The sequence below is a fragment of the Mauremys mutica genome, chromosome 10 (genome assembly GCF_020497125.1).
Source record: "Mauremys mutica isolate MM-2020 ecotype Southern chromosome 10, ASM2049712v1, whole genome shotgun sequence".
Lineage (NCBI taxonomy): Eukaryota > Metazoa > Chordata > Testudines > Geoemydidae > Mauremys > Mauremys mutica.
In genome coordinates, this window is record NC_059081.1 from 2,533,989 (window position 1) to 2,549,056 (window position 15,068).

The 15,068-nt window shown below is 60.6% G+C and overlaps 1 protein-coding gene across 1 annotated transcript; it reads left to right on the forward strand.

Annotated features, from left to right (window-relative positions):
• On the forward strand, positions 1–8,486 carry RNF25 (ring finger protein 25). The gene is made up of 10 exons (XM_044978547.1): positions 1–137; positions 2,747–2,821; positions 3,396–3,498; positions 3,602–3,669; positions 4,551–4,620; positions 4,784–4,855; positions 5,079–5,219; positions 6,165–6,254; positions 7,108–7,242; positions 7,659–8,486. Exons 1-10 carry the CDS (start codon positions 94–96, stop codon positions 8,418–8,420), a joined length of 1,560 nt encoding a protein of 519 aa, XP_044834482.1. The 5' UTR covers positions 1–93; the 3' UTR covers positions 8,421–8,486.
• The last annotated feature ends 6,582 nt before the right edge of the window (positions 8,487–15,068 follow it).

Sequence of the window (15,068 nt, forward strand, 5' to 3'; positions counted from 1 at the left end):
CGCAAGGACCCCGGGGACCCGCCGCGTCCGCGTCGCTTAGCAACCGCCCGCCGGGACTGCCGCTCACTTCCGCTTCCGGGACAGGCGGGGAAGATGGCGGCGGCCAGCGACAGAGAGGAGGCGGCGGTGGCCGACTGGTAACTATGGCGACAGGCGCGGGCTGCGACGGGGGGACCCGGCCGGAACTTGGTCTCCCCCCCCCCGCGGGGCCTCTCCCCGCAGCTACACCCCGCTGCCGGGCAGCCCCGCCCTTTCGCCGAGCCCCCCGGCCGCCCCCGCCCTCCGGCCGTGCCGCTTCCCGGCCCCCCCATCTCCCCCTCCGGCCGTGCCGCTTCCCGGCCCCCGCCTTCCCCCTCCGGCCACCCCTCCCCCGCTTCTCCCCCCCCGGCCGTGCCGCTTCCCGGCCCCCCATCTCTCCCCCCGGCCCCCCTGCCCCCCCCCCGGCCGTGCCGCTTCCCGGGCCCCGCCTTCTCCCCCCCCCGGCCACCCCTTCCCCGCTTCTCCCCCCCCGGCCGTGCCGCTTCCCGGCCCCCCCTGCCCCCCCCTCGGCCGTGCCGCTTCCCGGGCCCCCCGGCCCCCCCCCCTCCGGCCGTGCCGCTTCCCGGCCCCCCCTGCCCCCCCCTCCGGCCGTGCCGCTTCCCGGCCCCCCCTGCCCCCCCCCGGCCGTGCCGCTTCCCGGCCCCCCCATCTCCCCCCGGCCGTGCCGCTTCCCGGCCCCCCCGCCCCCGCCGTCCCCCCCCGGCCGTGCCGCTTCCCGGCCCCCCCGCCTTCCCCTCCCGGCCACCCCGCCACCCCTGCCCCCCCCCGGCCGTGCTGCTTCCCGGCCCCCCATCTCCCCCCCCGGCCGCCCCGCCCCCGCTGCCCCCCCCCGGCCGTGCCGCTTCCCGGCCCCCCCGCCTTCCCCCCCCGGCCACCCCGCCCCCGCTGCCCCCCCCGGCCCCGCCGCTTCCCGGCCCCCCCATCTCCCCCCCGGCCGTGCCGCTTCCCCGCTTCTCCCCCCCCCGGCCGTGCCGCTTCTCGGCCCCCCCATCTCCCCCTCCGGCCACCCTTCCCCCCCTGACCCCCCCCCCGGCCGTGCCACGTGCCGGCCCCCCGTGACCCCCCCCCGGCGGTGCGGCTTTCCGGCCCCCCCCGCCCCCCCCCCCCGGCCGTGCCGCTTTCCGGCCCCCCCTGACCCCCCCCCCGGGCCGTGCGGGTTTCCGGCCCCCCCTGACCCCCCCCCCCGGCCGTGCCGCTTTCCGGCCCCCCCTGACCCCCCCCCCCGGCCGTGCCGCTTTCCGGCCCCCCCTGACCCCCCCCCCCGGCCGTGCCTGGTTACGGCCCCCCCTGACCCCCCCCCCGGCCGTGCGGCTTGCCGTCCCCCCCATACCCCCCCCCCGGCCGGGCCTCGTGCGGGCCCCCGCTGACCCCCCCCCCCGCCGTGCGGCTTTCCGGCCCCCCCTGACCCCCCCCCCGGCCGTGCCGCTTTCCGGCCCCCCCTGACCCCCCCCCGGCCGTGCCGCTTTCCGGCCCCCCTGACCCCCCCCCCCGGCCGTGCCGCGTCCCGGCCCCCCCTGCCCCCCCCCGGCCGTGCCGCTTCCCGGCCCCCCCGTCTTCCCCCCCCCGGCCACCCCGCCCCCGCGCTCCCCCCCCCCCCCGGCCGTGCCGCTTCCCGGCTCCCCGCCCCGCTGCCTCAGCTGGGTTGTTGCCTCCCTGGCTCCGTTCCCTTCTCGCAGACGCGGTCAGGGAGCCGTTTGCTGGGGTGCGATCACACAGAAATGGCTGAGGTGACAGGCCCCTTAAACACGTGAGCTCCCAATTCGCCCGCTCTGGTGAGAGGCGCGGGGGGGACAGAATCTCTGAGCGAGCCGGGACTTGTCCGATCCCAGAGCTGAGGGTGCCGGCAGCACCGTGCCCGGGATGCCCCCCCCAGACTCCTCCCTGGGTAGTGGGAGACTGCCAAGAAAAGGCAGGTCCCCAGCCTCCTTCATCCCAGATGTGCGGGGTCGTACCTGGAGGTGATGCAGCCACAGGACAAGGAGAGAGCTCTCTCTGAAGGGAGCCTGTCACCTGAAATTTGGCCCAAACTAAACGTAAAGCAAAAAGCTATTTCTATAGTTCTTGAAAATTTCAAATACATCTGTTATTTTAAAACAAATAAACATGCTTGTGCTTCGTTTGCGACTCCGATGTCATAGCTTGGAGTCTGAAATGGAAACATAGCGGAAACAAATGTTAAAGCCGAGGATCCTGTAAAGAAAATTCAATAAAAAAAATAAGTTTTCAAAATTCTTTCACTTTTAATAATCTGAGAAATAAATGTTTGTAATTTATCTGTCATGTGCATGACTGTAGTTCTGTAGTGAGGTAGAGACCTCACCCCCTGAAGAGTTTACTATCTCCATGGGGAACACTGACAAAGGTGGGAGGGAAGACAGGCCCAGATGAGGGAAGTGACTTGCCAAAGGTCACACGACTGGTCAGTGGCAGAACCAGGAATAGACTGCAGGTCTTCTGGGTCCTAGCCTATTGTTCTTTCCACTAGACCCTGCTGCCTTCCACATCACTTTTACCTGGACAGTATCTCTTCAAAACAAATTTCCACAGTATTGTTATTTCTATTTGTAAATGATTGGGGGTTTCTGAGATGCTTCTGCTGTATAAGGTCCTAGGCAGACCTGTGCATTGCTCAGGGAGGAAGAGGAGGAGGGAGTCATGCATGAACGAGGGAGAGCGGCTCTGTGTGATGTCCCTTCTCTGTTTTCAGGGCTTTGCCATCAGAAGTGGAGGTCTTGGAATCCATATACCTGGATGAGCTGCAGGTGTCTCGAGGAAATGGCAGGTATTTGTGCTGTTCCCGGGTGTCACTAATTCTGAGGGGTGAGATTTCACCACTTCAGTTTATCTCCAAAGTCAGATCTCAGAGCTGTGCTGCTGGGAGCAATCCTTGGACTGGCTTGTGTACACAGATGTTCCGGGTGTCCAACTGTGGATTCTGCACTTGGGATTCAAAGCCCCGGTGAGCTGAGAATAAAGTTCCAATGGTCGCCGTGTCCAGATTGAACGTTCGCTCAGAGAGAGGGTTCTGCTGTCCTTAGCCCTACACCGGAGCTCCCGCATGCTGAGCTCCCTGACTCATACCTGAGCTACTGCCAATCTCCGCCCTCGTTCCTAGCCGCTCCTTTCCTCAGAGCTGCTAGTGAACCTTGGTCCCCTTCCAATGAGCGTTTCCCCTGCGGGGGCAGGACAGGTACCTCAGCCTGCTGGTCTCCTCTCTGCTGCACTCCTGGCACCGTAGCCCCTTTTCAGCCCCGTGGGGCTTTCCTGGAAGGTTTGTGCTGCTGTGACAAGACGCAGCCCCTGTCACCCTTGCTGCAGCCCCTGTCCTTCATTAATACGCCTCCCTGCCCGCACAGGTCAGCGCCCTGGGAAATCTGCATTACGCTGCACCCTGCGACCGCAGAGGATCAGGACTCTCAGTACGTCTGCTTCACGCTCGTGCTGTCTGTGCCCCCACAGGTAAGGTCACGGTGCCTGACCCCCAGGAGTGCAGCCACACTTCACAGGGAGGGGCAGGGCAGGACCTCGGGCCCCATTCATCCCTGGATTTGTTTCTTTCTAGTATCCCAATGAAGTGCCAAAAATCTCGCTCCGGAATCCGCGGGGGCTGTCGGATGAGCAGATCCAGAAGTGAGTGCTGGGGAAGGGGGTTCCCCCTTGCCCTCGAGACACAGGAGGAAAGAAACTTCCTGCATTCCAGCTGGGGGTGGGAAACATGAACACCCCCTTTTCCCGCATTCACAGAATTGCTCTGTCTGTCGTCCAGAGCTGCATCGGCCTGGCTAGAAAATAAACAAAGGCCATTGAACCGTCCCGCTTCAGTGCAGGACCAGCCGCTAACGGCCTGGGGGAGGAAGGAAATTCCCCCTGGACAGGTTATTCCATCATTGTCCACTAGGGGAATCTCTTGCACCTTCTGAAGCCACTGGCCCTGGCCTCATCCAGTCGGACAGCTCCCATGTTCTTCCCTCCCGGTCCCAGAGGGTCGTGCACAGGTGGGGTGAGATCTGGATAGTCTTTTGCTGCCAGAAGGAGGCTTAGATCCCGCTGGCTCTAACCCTGGGTGTTTGGCCTGGTTTTAGTCTCTCTGCCTTGTCACCAGTGAGTGCAGCGGAGGTTGGGCCGGGTTAGCTCATCACAGGCAGGCTGTGTTGAGTAGAGACTCTTCCTGGGCGTCGGCCTTGACAAAGGGCCCGTGTGTGTCAAAGAATCCAGGGCAGCCGGTAGGAGCCAAAATCTGGTGCCTCCGACCTGTTCTAATGGGACTCCTCTTCCTCCCCTCCCCCCCCATGGGGGATGGGTAGGTGGGAGGGGGAAGGGGCTGAGTGTGTTAACCACATCGGAGCACAGGGATTTCTATCCCCAGCTTGGCACCACTACTGACCAGTCCAGTGGCTGCTGCAGCCATCTCACCCACTGCATTGTAGCCGCTGTTCCCGTCTTACTGCTGCAGCTCACGAGGGCTTAGCACGGCCCCTCCTTAGTCACAGGTTTCTGCCTCTTTCTTCTAGGATTTCCCAGACCCTGGGACAAGTTGCGGAGGCTGGGCTGGGGACAGCGGTGCTGTATGAGCTGATTGAGGTAAGAGAGGAGGGGAGGCCTGGGGTGGGTTGGGCGTGGTGCTAGATACAGCCCGACAGCATCACACGCTCGCCTGGTCTCTGCGTGCGGGTTGGTTGGGTCAGAGCCTAGGCCCACCTGGTGCTTTGGGTGGGTAAAGTGCTCGTTCTCCTTCTTTCTACAGAAAGGGAAGGAAATTCTCACTGACAACAACATTCCTCATGGCCAGTGCGTGATCTGTCTCTACGGCTTCCAGGTAGGAACCCCTGCGATCAGTGCCTGGCCCTGCGGTCTGCTGGGGAGGGACTGGCAGCCTGTAGCTCAGGGCTTGTGGAGATTGGGGTGGGGACTTCGGGAGCAGATGAATCTGAATCAGACCCAGCTGAGGGTGGAGCATTAGTGGAAGGCCCCCTCACCAGGGGAGGGCGCCGGGGGGTGCACACAGGGCTCCTTCCAAATGGCCCCATCTCGTTGGACAGGAGAGAGAAGCATTCACAAAGACTCAGTGCTACCACTACTTCCACTCTCACTGCCTGGCTCGCTACGCCCAGCACGTGGAGGAGGAAATCCACGTGCAGCAGGAAGAGAGAGAGCAGCACCTGGCACCTCCTTCCAAGCAGGTAAGAGGGCCTGGGCCCTCCCCCCGTGTCACATAGAGGAGGCCTTTCTCTCCCAGGCCCGTCACACAATCCCCACTGCTCTGGATATGGCCACGCCTAAGAGCTCACTCCTCGGAGCTGCCGTTTGGGTGACTGACTCTAGGTCGGTCTCGCCAGTCTCCAGCCTGTGAAAATCACAAGTCAGGCCCCCAGAAATCATGGGATTGGCTAAAAATCATGAGTTTAAAAAGAGAATAAACTTGGGGCTGGTTTGTCTGTCTTCTGGGTTTGGAGCCTGTAGGGTGAAGCTTTTCCCTGAAGCCACAAGGGCTAGAAACTTTCATTGAAATAACATAAGGTGAGAATCTCACCTGCACACACAACTGCGGGGCTGGGCAATCTATTTAACCCTTCATTTGGGCTTAATAATGCGCCCAGCCAGCAATCTGGACTCAGTCCCCGCAAAGTATGGAATAAATAGCACCAGTGCCCAGAAAACAGGTCCAAGACCCCTCACACCCAGGGGTCTCTCAGGGCATCTCAGCCAACACACATTGTCCAGTAGTGTCTGTGGGGAGAGAAGTTGCCCTCGGGTAAGGGCAACTTGACTTTATTGGTTATAACCAGCTGCTTTAAAGTTATTCATCCTGTTAGACTACAACTCCCAGCATGCCCAGGTGGCATAAATTGGCCTAACTCCCAGCCAGCCAATCCAGAGGACTCCCTTGGTGCGTTTGGAGTGGGAGTTACAATAATCAGCAAGGCTGTTGCAGTGCTGCTGAAAACGATGAGTCCTAAAGCTAAGCCTGGGCAGCCAGGCATCCTCTGCCCTGCTAGAGCAGCGCCTGGGGAAGCCTGGGACCCAAAGAACCGGAGGGTTCGTTTCCGGGTGGAGCAGGATGGGAGGGGGTGGGGGTGGGGGGGTTAGTGCGATAGGGCTGTGCCAGCTCGCTCTTCTCCCTGCAGGGAGTCGGAGTGCAGTGCCCCGTCTGCCGGGAAACACTAATCTACGACCTCTCCGCTCTGCAGGCAGCGCCACCTCCACAGCACCCGGTGGTAAGAAGCCCCTAGCTGGAACCCCGCCCACGGATCCGGGAGGGAGGGAGCATTTGGGGGGGTCCCTGAGGCACACAGCAGGGGCCTCCCCAGGGCTGCTGTCTGCTTCTGCTGAGTATTTACTAGAGCCTGGCAGATACTCACTGGTCACGTTAACATCCACCTCGTAGCAACTGGGCAGTCCTGACGTAAACTCCTCCCTTTCCCGCCGGGTGCAGTCCCCGTCTTCCTTGGGCTGGGACTGGAGACGGAGAGGCCACGCTCTACCAGCCACTCTCAAGGACGTATCCCGCGGTTACTGTTCGCTTTGCTCACCCGGTGGGAGGGGAACAAGTCTGCATGTGTCTGATGGGTGTAGACACCCTGGAGAGGGACGAGGCTGGGGCCCTGCCCCAAAGAGCCCCCGGCCCAGCCAGGCTCCGTGGGGAATGGGACGGAATTAAGCCAAGGAAACGTGGCTCTTGGAGCCCTCTCCCAAGGGACGGGGCAGAGGGCCTGTCACTTCAGTCAGTTAAGATCCCACAGGCCAAAGCCCTAGAGCACCAACCGGAGGAAGTGATCCTGCCCCGGCTCTGGGGGATGGGACAGACTCTGAGTTCTAGGCTGCCGCTTCCCTTCAGTAAGTCTCTAGTTCGTGTTGGCTCACGTAGACTCTCCAGGCCCCTCGCGGGGCCATGGTTCAGCTGGTCCAGTCTGCTGTGGCTCCCCTGTGTCTGACGAACGCCGGGCGCCCGTGTGGGTGAATGCCCCGGGCAGCAGTGCTGCAGGCAGGGGCTTGGGTGCTTTACCCGTCCGGGAGCAGCTGCTCTGCCAGGCTGGATATTGACAGAGCACGGCACTAACTCTTCCCCAGGAGCCGTACAGGCCTGATGCAAAGGCGATACAGACCCGAGAGGAACTGCGCATAATCTACCAAAGGCAGCAAAAGAAGGGGGGCATCATTGACCCCGAGGCCGAGAGAAACCGCTACTTCATCAGCCTCCAGGCGGTACGCTGCTCCCGGGGCCGGGCGTTGTGGGGAGCTCTCCAGCGCCACCCTGGTGTGGTGCAGCAGTGTGCAGGGCTCTGCTCTTCCTGCCTTCTGGAGCACCTGCTCGCTGGGGGGGCACTGCTGCCAACATGCCAGAAAGCGGGCGGGTTTCAGGTCCCAGACGGTGCTGGGGGGACAGGGAGGTGTCTCCAGAAAGCCACCCATGGAACGGGGGCTGGCTGTCCTGGCACAGAGGGGTGACCAAGGGCTGTCCGGTTATTGCGTGGTGCTGCATTGCCGGCACCGGTGGGGGAGGGGGGCTGTAGGAGCCGGGCCTGGCCAGCAGCCGCGGGGCCTTTCCCTAAAGAAAAGCAGGAGGCAGGTGGTGTGGCAGGCCAGGCCCTTTCCTCACCATTGGCCCCTTCCTCTCTCAGCCTCCAGCAGCTGCGGATCCCGGCCACGGAGCCGCCCCTGAGCTGCTGACTTCTGAAACTGCCGTGGCTGCCACCGAGCAGCTCTGCCAACCACCGGCCCCGGGACGTGCTGCAGAGCCTGCCAGCCCTCCCCAAGCTCCAGCTCTGGGGAGAGAACCCGGGCAGCCGGCCAACGCGTCTGTCCCCCTGGAGCACCAGAGCAAGAGAGAGCGGCACCGAGGGGAGAGGCCGGGATTCCGAGGCCAGGGCAGGCAGCTGTTCAGCGACCCACAAGCAGCAGCTGCGGAAACTTGCCGCCTTCTCCGTGGCCCTGGGGGACCCAGCGGTTTCGACTGGAGACCCGAACGGAGAGAAGACAGGAGCCAGAGACCCAGTGGGGGTTACAGCCAGGAGCTCCCTCAGCCGCACGGCAGGGGCAGAGTGGCTGCCTTTGCTGGTAGGAGAGAGTCGGGCCCTGCTGGCATCTTGCCCGTGAAAGGGGCGTTGGACTCGAAGGAGGAGCAGCCTGCTGGGGGGAGATGGACGCCGGAGCAGGGAGCTGAGACCCCCAGCAGGGAGAAGGAAAACCTGGCACTAAACCAGCGTGACCCCAAGGGCCCCACCAGCTGGCAGGGCCATCACAGGCCCTGGGACTGTGGGAGATGGGAGAAGTCCCGGGGCAGGGAGCGTGGTTCCTATCCCAGGGCGCCACGGGGGCGAGGGGCATTCAGGCCCAGTGCAAGGAGAGACCCCCACGGCCAAGTGAAGGAGGATGGCTCCTAGCAGGAGGGGGCAGGGGCTGGTGCGGGGGGGGCCTTTCCTGGGGAGACCAATAAAGAGTCTATTAGACCATCAGCTATCCACCTCTGTATCCCAGGAGCAGGGCCAGCCCAGATCTCTCCGTGGGGGTAGGTGGCGGGCACAGCACACGTCTTCCTGGGTAAAACACTTCCTGGAGAGGAACACGGTGAGGCTGCGATGAGCTGGGCACATGGTGGGGGGGTGGGGGCAGAAATCCAGGCTGGACTCACCTTAGTAAACAATCGGCAGGTGCGGTTACTAATGGCTGCGTTGCAGGGTCTCTTGGCAGATAGTCAATCAATCACCTGGTTAGTCCTGGGCAGGCAAAATCCCTCTCTTGGCCTTGAAGGCAGGACCCAGGAGTAGCCCGATGCCACCCGACTGCAGCCATCTACATAAGGGCTCCGCGGGGCCTTCCCCAGGCTTCCGGCTCTGTGCCGAGGCCAGCCTAGACTGGCTCCTCTGAGCAGGGACAGCAGCCCTGCCGCAGATCCCGTTGGCGGCAGCAATGCTCGGACTGAAGGGAGGGTGGGACTGTCCCATGAAGCAGAGCAGCCTCAGGAAGCCAGGCCCTGCTCAGTGCCAGCGGCAAGGCCAGAGTGCGGGAGGATCCCAGGCTCTCCTGAGCGTGAACTCCACCTGCCATTGCTACGGCGTCAGCTCCCCCAGGGTAGCGCTGCCGAGAGCGTCGCTTTACTGACAGCCCCGACCACTCACGAGCTCGCCTGGGACCAGCTCCAGTAGCTGCCAGCCGCCTGGGCCAAGGGGACTCTGGTTGGATTCCTCCAGGCCCTGCCATTGGTTCCATGTCCCTGTTGATCGTATTTAAATGGGCCTTTTTCTGTTTAAACTGAGCTGTCCCTTTTCTGCTGGCTCACGGATCCGAACCGGTTCTCCTCCCCGCCTTGTAAACATCCCTGCAGAGCCCACACTGAACGCCCCTGGAGCAGCTGGCAGGCCAGGCTTCACTTGGTTAATGGCTATTGTCTTCCCTCTGAGAACCCCCCCCCCCCCCAGCTTTTCCTGGCACTCTCCAGTCCCCGGCTCCGGGACGAGCCATCCCCAGTAGGGAGTTACTCCCCTGCTCTCCATGCAGCCCAAGGCCAGCTCCCCATGGTATCCCAAGGAACAACCCCGCTGTAAACGTTCCTTCACGCTCACCCCTGAGCCTTGTTACTACTCCAGCCTCGGCTTCCTGTTCCCTGGGATTAGCCCTAGCTAGGGCGCATGGGACTTGTCTTGAGGGACTCGAGCTTCTTGTGATCAAATTGGATTATTTCCATTGGCTCATCTCTCCAGCCCTGTCGGCGAAGCCGAGTGTTACGTTCTCATCCCTCTCCTGGGACGGTCCCGCCCATTGTTAAAGAGAACGAACCTCCCCTTTGAGGGACCAGCAGGGCTGCCAGTGGGGAGGGAGCAGGTATGAAGACCCTTGATCCCAGGTTTTTGCCCCGATTCTTGTCCCAGCGACCCTTCCTCTTCCTCACTCCTGCAGGCCCAGCACAGGAGTGTCCCACAGCCTGTTTGCAAATGAACGGCGGGATTCTCTGCTGCAGCGCTGACAGGCAGCACTGACGCTCAAGGCCCTTGATGCGATTTTTGTTAAAAGACCCCACACCTGGGTTTGCACGGACCCGGTTTCAGCTCAGACGCTCGGCCCTTGAAGCTGGACGATGTGAGCCGCCAGAGAAGGGAATTTCCACCGCAATAGGAACAGGCCCAAGTTCTGCTCTGCCGGCCTCCTGTCCCCTGCTGCACAGCAGAGCGCAGAATTTAACCCCCTGCTACTCCATTTGTTCCCCATTTGTTGGAGCTTGAAGCTGGTTCTCTCTCTCGGAAACCAGCTGCTTGAAGTTTTGCTGTTCAAACCTTCGCAGCCCCCTTGGGAATATTCTTTAGAGCCGTCCTGGGAATCCCGTGATCTAGGAGGGCAGGGAATTTGTCCGTCTCATTTACACCGAGCTCACATGTTCCTAGAAAAGGTGATTCTTCTTAACGTGTTCATCAGAATCCCAGAACCACGAGCTGTCCCTGGGGGGATGAGTGCGGCGGGGCGAAGGGGGGGTGGAACAAAGGGAGGGTGAGACATATTCCCTGGGGGAGGAGCTTTTAAATTTAAAAAAATCTTCGTTTAAATGTTGGATGTGAATTTAGCAGGGGCCAGGGCAGCTGGAGCTGCTGCCTGTTGCTGAACCGTCTGGCAGGGTAAATGGTAAATTCTCCAGTCGCAGCTGGAGGGTTGCACCTCATGATCCCTGTGCTGTGAGGAGGGACAGCTCAGCTCTCCCTCTGCAGCGCTACCAGGAGCCAGGCAGCTATTGCGCTGACATCGAATACAGAGCAGCGGTGAGATCTGCACAGAGCAGACCCCCACGACTACCAGGGTCTATTGGTTCTAGAAATGCCGCATCCACCTCTCTTTCTGATTTGGGGATCTGCAAGTAGAGTCCTACCATGATGTCACTCCTAATGTTACCCCTTGTCTTTACTCAGAGACTTTCAACTGGGCTGCCTCTCCGCTCCTCCTGGACCTCAGAGCGAGTGTATTCCCCCTCCCTCATTCCCTGCCTGTCCTTCCCAAACAAGCTGTACCCCTCGAGGACAATATTCCAGTCGTGAGACTCATCCCACCTCTGTGATGCCAACTAAGTCAGAATTCAGCTCACCTACTAATACTTCCAGTTCTCTGTTTACCCCCCAGCCTCCTGGCACGTGTAGAGACATCGAAGCTGTTCAAGCAGCAGAGAGTCCTGTAGCACCTTATAGACTAACAGACGTTTTGGAGCATGAGCTTTCGTGGGTGAATCCCCACTTCGTCGGATGCAAGTAGTGGAAATTTCCAGGGGCAGGTATATATAAGCAAGCAAGAAGCAGGCTAGAGATAACGAGGTTAGATCAATCAGGGAGGATGAGGCCCTGTTCTAGCAGCTGAGGTGTGAAAACCAAGGGAGGAGAAACTGGTTCTGTAGTTGGCAAGCCATTCACAGTCTGTGTTTAATCCTGAGCTGATGGTGTCAAATTTGCAGATGAACTGAAGCTCAGCAGTTTCTCTCTGAAGTCTGGTCCTGAAGTTTTTTTGCTGCAGGATGGCCACCTTAAACACCTCCTGTTGCATGGATTGGTTCCTGAGTTAGTTACTATGGTGCGGTGTGCAGTTACTGGTGAGAATATGCTTCAGGTTGTCTGGGCGAGGACTGGCCTGCCACCCAAGGCCTGTGGAAGTGTGGGATCATTGTCCAGGATGGGTTGTAGATCCCTGATGATGCGTTGGAGGGGTTTTAGCTGGGGGCTGTATGTGATGGCCAGTGGAGTCCTGTTGGTTTCTTTCTTGGGTTTGTCCTACAGTAGGAGGCTTCTGGGTACACGTCTGGCTCTGCTGATCTGTTTCCTTATTTCCTCGTGCGGGTACTGTAGTTTTGAGAACGCTTGGTGGAGATTTGTAGGTGTTGGTCTCTGTCTGAGGGGTTAGAGCAGACGCAGTTGTTCAGCAGATGTTCCCCTCTGATTTCCCTCTTGTTATTCCTATGACCCTACTGTCATTTTCCAGCATCCAGCCCTCTGTTAGGGTCGCATTTTACGCTTCTCTGTGGGCGTTCGTCGCCTGCCCCCTTTGAACACAGTGAACAAACTGTCTGCCTGGCCCACCCGGCTGGGCTGTGGGATCAATGGACCAGGTGTTTCTATGGGCACTTAAATCCCTTACGCTCACTGATAAGACTAATACAATTCAAAACCCAATTCCTGACTCCCCCTTTGGGGAAATCCTAGTCTCCGGTACTGCCGTCCTCAACCGCCACCCGGCCCGGCCGGCACCACAGGGCACAGCCTGCGGAGAGCAAACGGCTTCCCCTTCCCAGAATGCTTTGCCTCTGAGCCAAACCTGTGGTGGAGTCACCAGTCCCAGCTGGCTGCGAGTCACCCTGGGGCAGAGCGCTGGCGGAGGCCCCCTCGACACAGCTCCTGCCTCCCAAGGGGCTCTGGCTTTCCCTGCTCAGTGGCGGAGAGGGGCCTTGCCCCGGACATTAACTGCTGCCTGCGTCGGGCGAAGACAAAAATCCAGCGGGTTGGAGCAGCAATCACAATACAAACCAGCTGTGCTGCTGGAAAAGCCACAACGACTTCAGGGCAGTACGTGGTCATCAACAGGGCCCAGCCAGCCGTGGATTTATCAGAGCTGTGCACTCCCGAGCCTCTCGGACGGATCTGAAACAAGGATGTTGCCTCCACAAGACCCCAGGAGGCTGGAGGCCTTTCATCTGGGCTGCCAGTGGCGACTGCCGGGCACAAGGCGGTTTGAGTGGATCGGTCATAGGGACGTATCGTTGAGTCTGGCCTCGAGAGGGCTGAAGCCACCACTGGCCCTTTTTGGTCACATTGGAGATCAAGTCCCCGCACTTCGAGCCCTGAAAGTCAGACGTGAGGTTAGGAGGGGACATTACCTGGCCACGGACTGGCGGTGGCCACACGGTCGTCTGTGATTCACCTGGCTGCACCAGACCCGGAACAACCCCACGGAGCTTCGCAACACCTGGGGTAAAGCCATGGAGGGTCAGCGCTACGGCCCCTCACTGCCTGAGCGCGCTGTGGTTGGGCTGGGACACCACTCAGAGCCTGAGCACTGCCCGTTGCAGGCCGAAGGAGGGGAACCCCCGTCCTTGTTCCAGTGGCCAAAGCAGCCTGTCTTGTGCTTCTCTGGCCACCAGTGCTGCCTTTAATGCCCAGAGAGGCTAAGTGGCATCTTCCCGGTCACACTGAGTCTGTCAGAACAGGGAATCGGACCCGCTCTCCTGACTGCCGGGCTGGCGCGCTGAGCAATGGCCACTCTTCCTCTCCTGCACCGAGTGAAACCTCTGAGGCTCTTCCTCCTGACTTGCAACGCCCAGTTCTCCCCAAATGCATCACATTGGGGGGTGCCAGCTGACACCCCCGAAGAACAGCTGGAGGCCTTCCTGCCTCTGGAAGCAGGGTCAGTGGACTTTGGGAAGACACCATGGTGTCTCCGCCCTCGCAGGAGAGAGACGTGGGCTGGGCTTACGGCTCACAGAATACACCTCAGAGGGTTACTGGGCAATTAAAAGGAAGTGGAGACCCCTGTAGCTGGTCATCACTTGGGGATTCCAGGGCCCAGAGCTCTTGAAATCTCACAATGTTGGGTCCTTCAGCCAAGGGGGTTGAGGTCTCTGGGGCCTGAGAACCCTGCTCGGGCAGACTGGGACTTGCTGAAGTTTGCCGTAGAAGGGAATTTTTACTTTTCTTTGCTTGTCCCCCTGCCTGTCTTCACTGGGCACCATGCAGCTCTGGGACTCTTCATTTAATACACTGCAAACCCAGTCAGCGCTGTGCTTAAAATAAGCATGTGGGGCAAACCCGTTAAATTAACGAGCTGCAGAGAACTGACCCTTTAAAGGAGCAATGATGTAACTTCTGTGAGGGTTCAGGGAGAGGGCTGGACGCTGCAGGCATATGGGCTGGGGGAAATTCGGGACCGGGAGGCCGTCAGGGTCATTCTGCAAGAAGGAACCAGGTGGTGGAAGCCGGGGTGTGAGCCGCATGCTTGGCGGCAGGGCTGTGACACAGCAGCTTTGCAGTGAGGGTACCAGAGGGGCAGGGCAGGGGGTGACACAGCCCGTCACTGGTCTAGGTTGAACCCCACAATGTTTGTCTGTCTCACACACCCCATCTTCCTGTGCACTGTGCTCAGAGGAGCGTCGAAGTCCAAGAGGAATGGCTGCACCAAAGCAGCGCTCAGACGATTGAACCAGTCACAGCTGAGACACCCGACCCCCTCTGAGCAGGGCTTAGGTGAGACCCCCAGGCCAGGCTCCCTGTGGACAGGGTCAACGGAAGGGCCCAGGAAGTGGGGAGGGGGACACTAGCAACGTTATCATGGGTCTTCCTGGCTCCCCCACAGGCCTGGCCTGCCCCTCACACCTGAAGGTGGTGTCCCAGCTGCCCAGGGAGCGGTTCCAGGATGAGGCCGACAGTGCCACTGAAGCACCACGTCTCATAGGGATCTCCCGCTCCAGGCACCCGATGAGCTTCGCGCCAATGAAAACTGAAGTGACCTCGGTATTTACGGCAGCAGCTGCCACCCCGAGGGGAGAGGGGGCACCGGACAAGGGGTTCAGCAGGTACTGAACCCCCCGCCATGCACACAGCTCAGCTACACGGGGACAGAGATCAAACCCCACAATGGAGATAATACCACAGCAGGGACAGCTCACATGAGTCAGAAAAAGCCTATCTGGGAGCCTGACCCGCTGCTGGGGATGGAAAGATTCCCATGAACCCACGCCCTCCTTGTGAGCGCCTGCGGTGACCGAGTCTGCGCCAGTGAAAACCAAAGGGCACTCGCTTCCTAGGCACAGCGACGTGCTTAGCCTGTGAGCCTTGGGGTAGGGACTGTCTGGGACAGGAACTGTCGGCTTGTTCTGGTTTGTGGCGCCACCGGCTCCTGGGCCAGGGCTGGCCCCCGGCAGCTCCCCCAGCACAGAGCACTCTAACAATACCTGCACGTACAGAGCGGCTAATGGAAGTTCGCAAAGCACCTGGAAGACAGAAGGCCCCACACAGCGCTTGATAGGGCACCGTCACCCTGCTTCACACTGTGCTGGATTGACAGGGAACATT

Excerpts from the sequence above, each read along its gene's own strand:
- RNF25 (XM_044978547.1), top strand. The coding sequence starts at position 94 with ATGGCGGCGGCCAGCGACAGAGAGGAGGCGGCGGTGGCCGACTG. Across the intron at positions 4,621-4,783 it reads TGCTGTATGAGCTGATTGAG|AAAGGGAAGGAAATTCTCAC; the intron begins GTAAGAGAGGAG and ends TTCTTTCTACAG. Across the intron at positions 5,220-6,164 it reads TGGCACCTCCTTCCAAGCAG|GGAGTCGGAGTGCAGTGCCC; the intron begins GTAAGAGGGCCT and ends TTCTCCCTGCAG.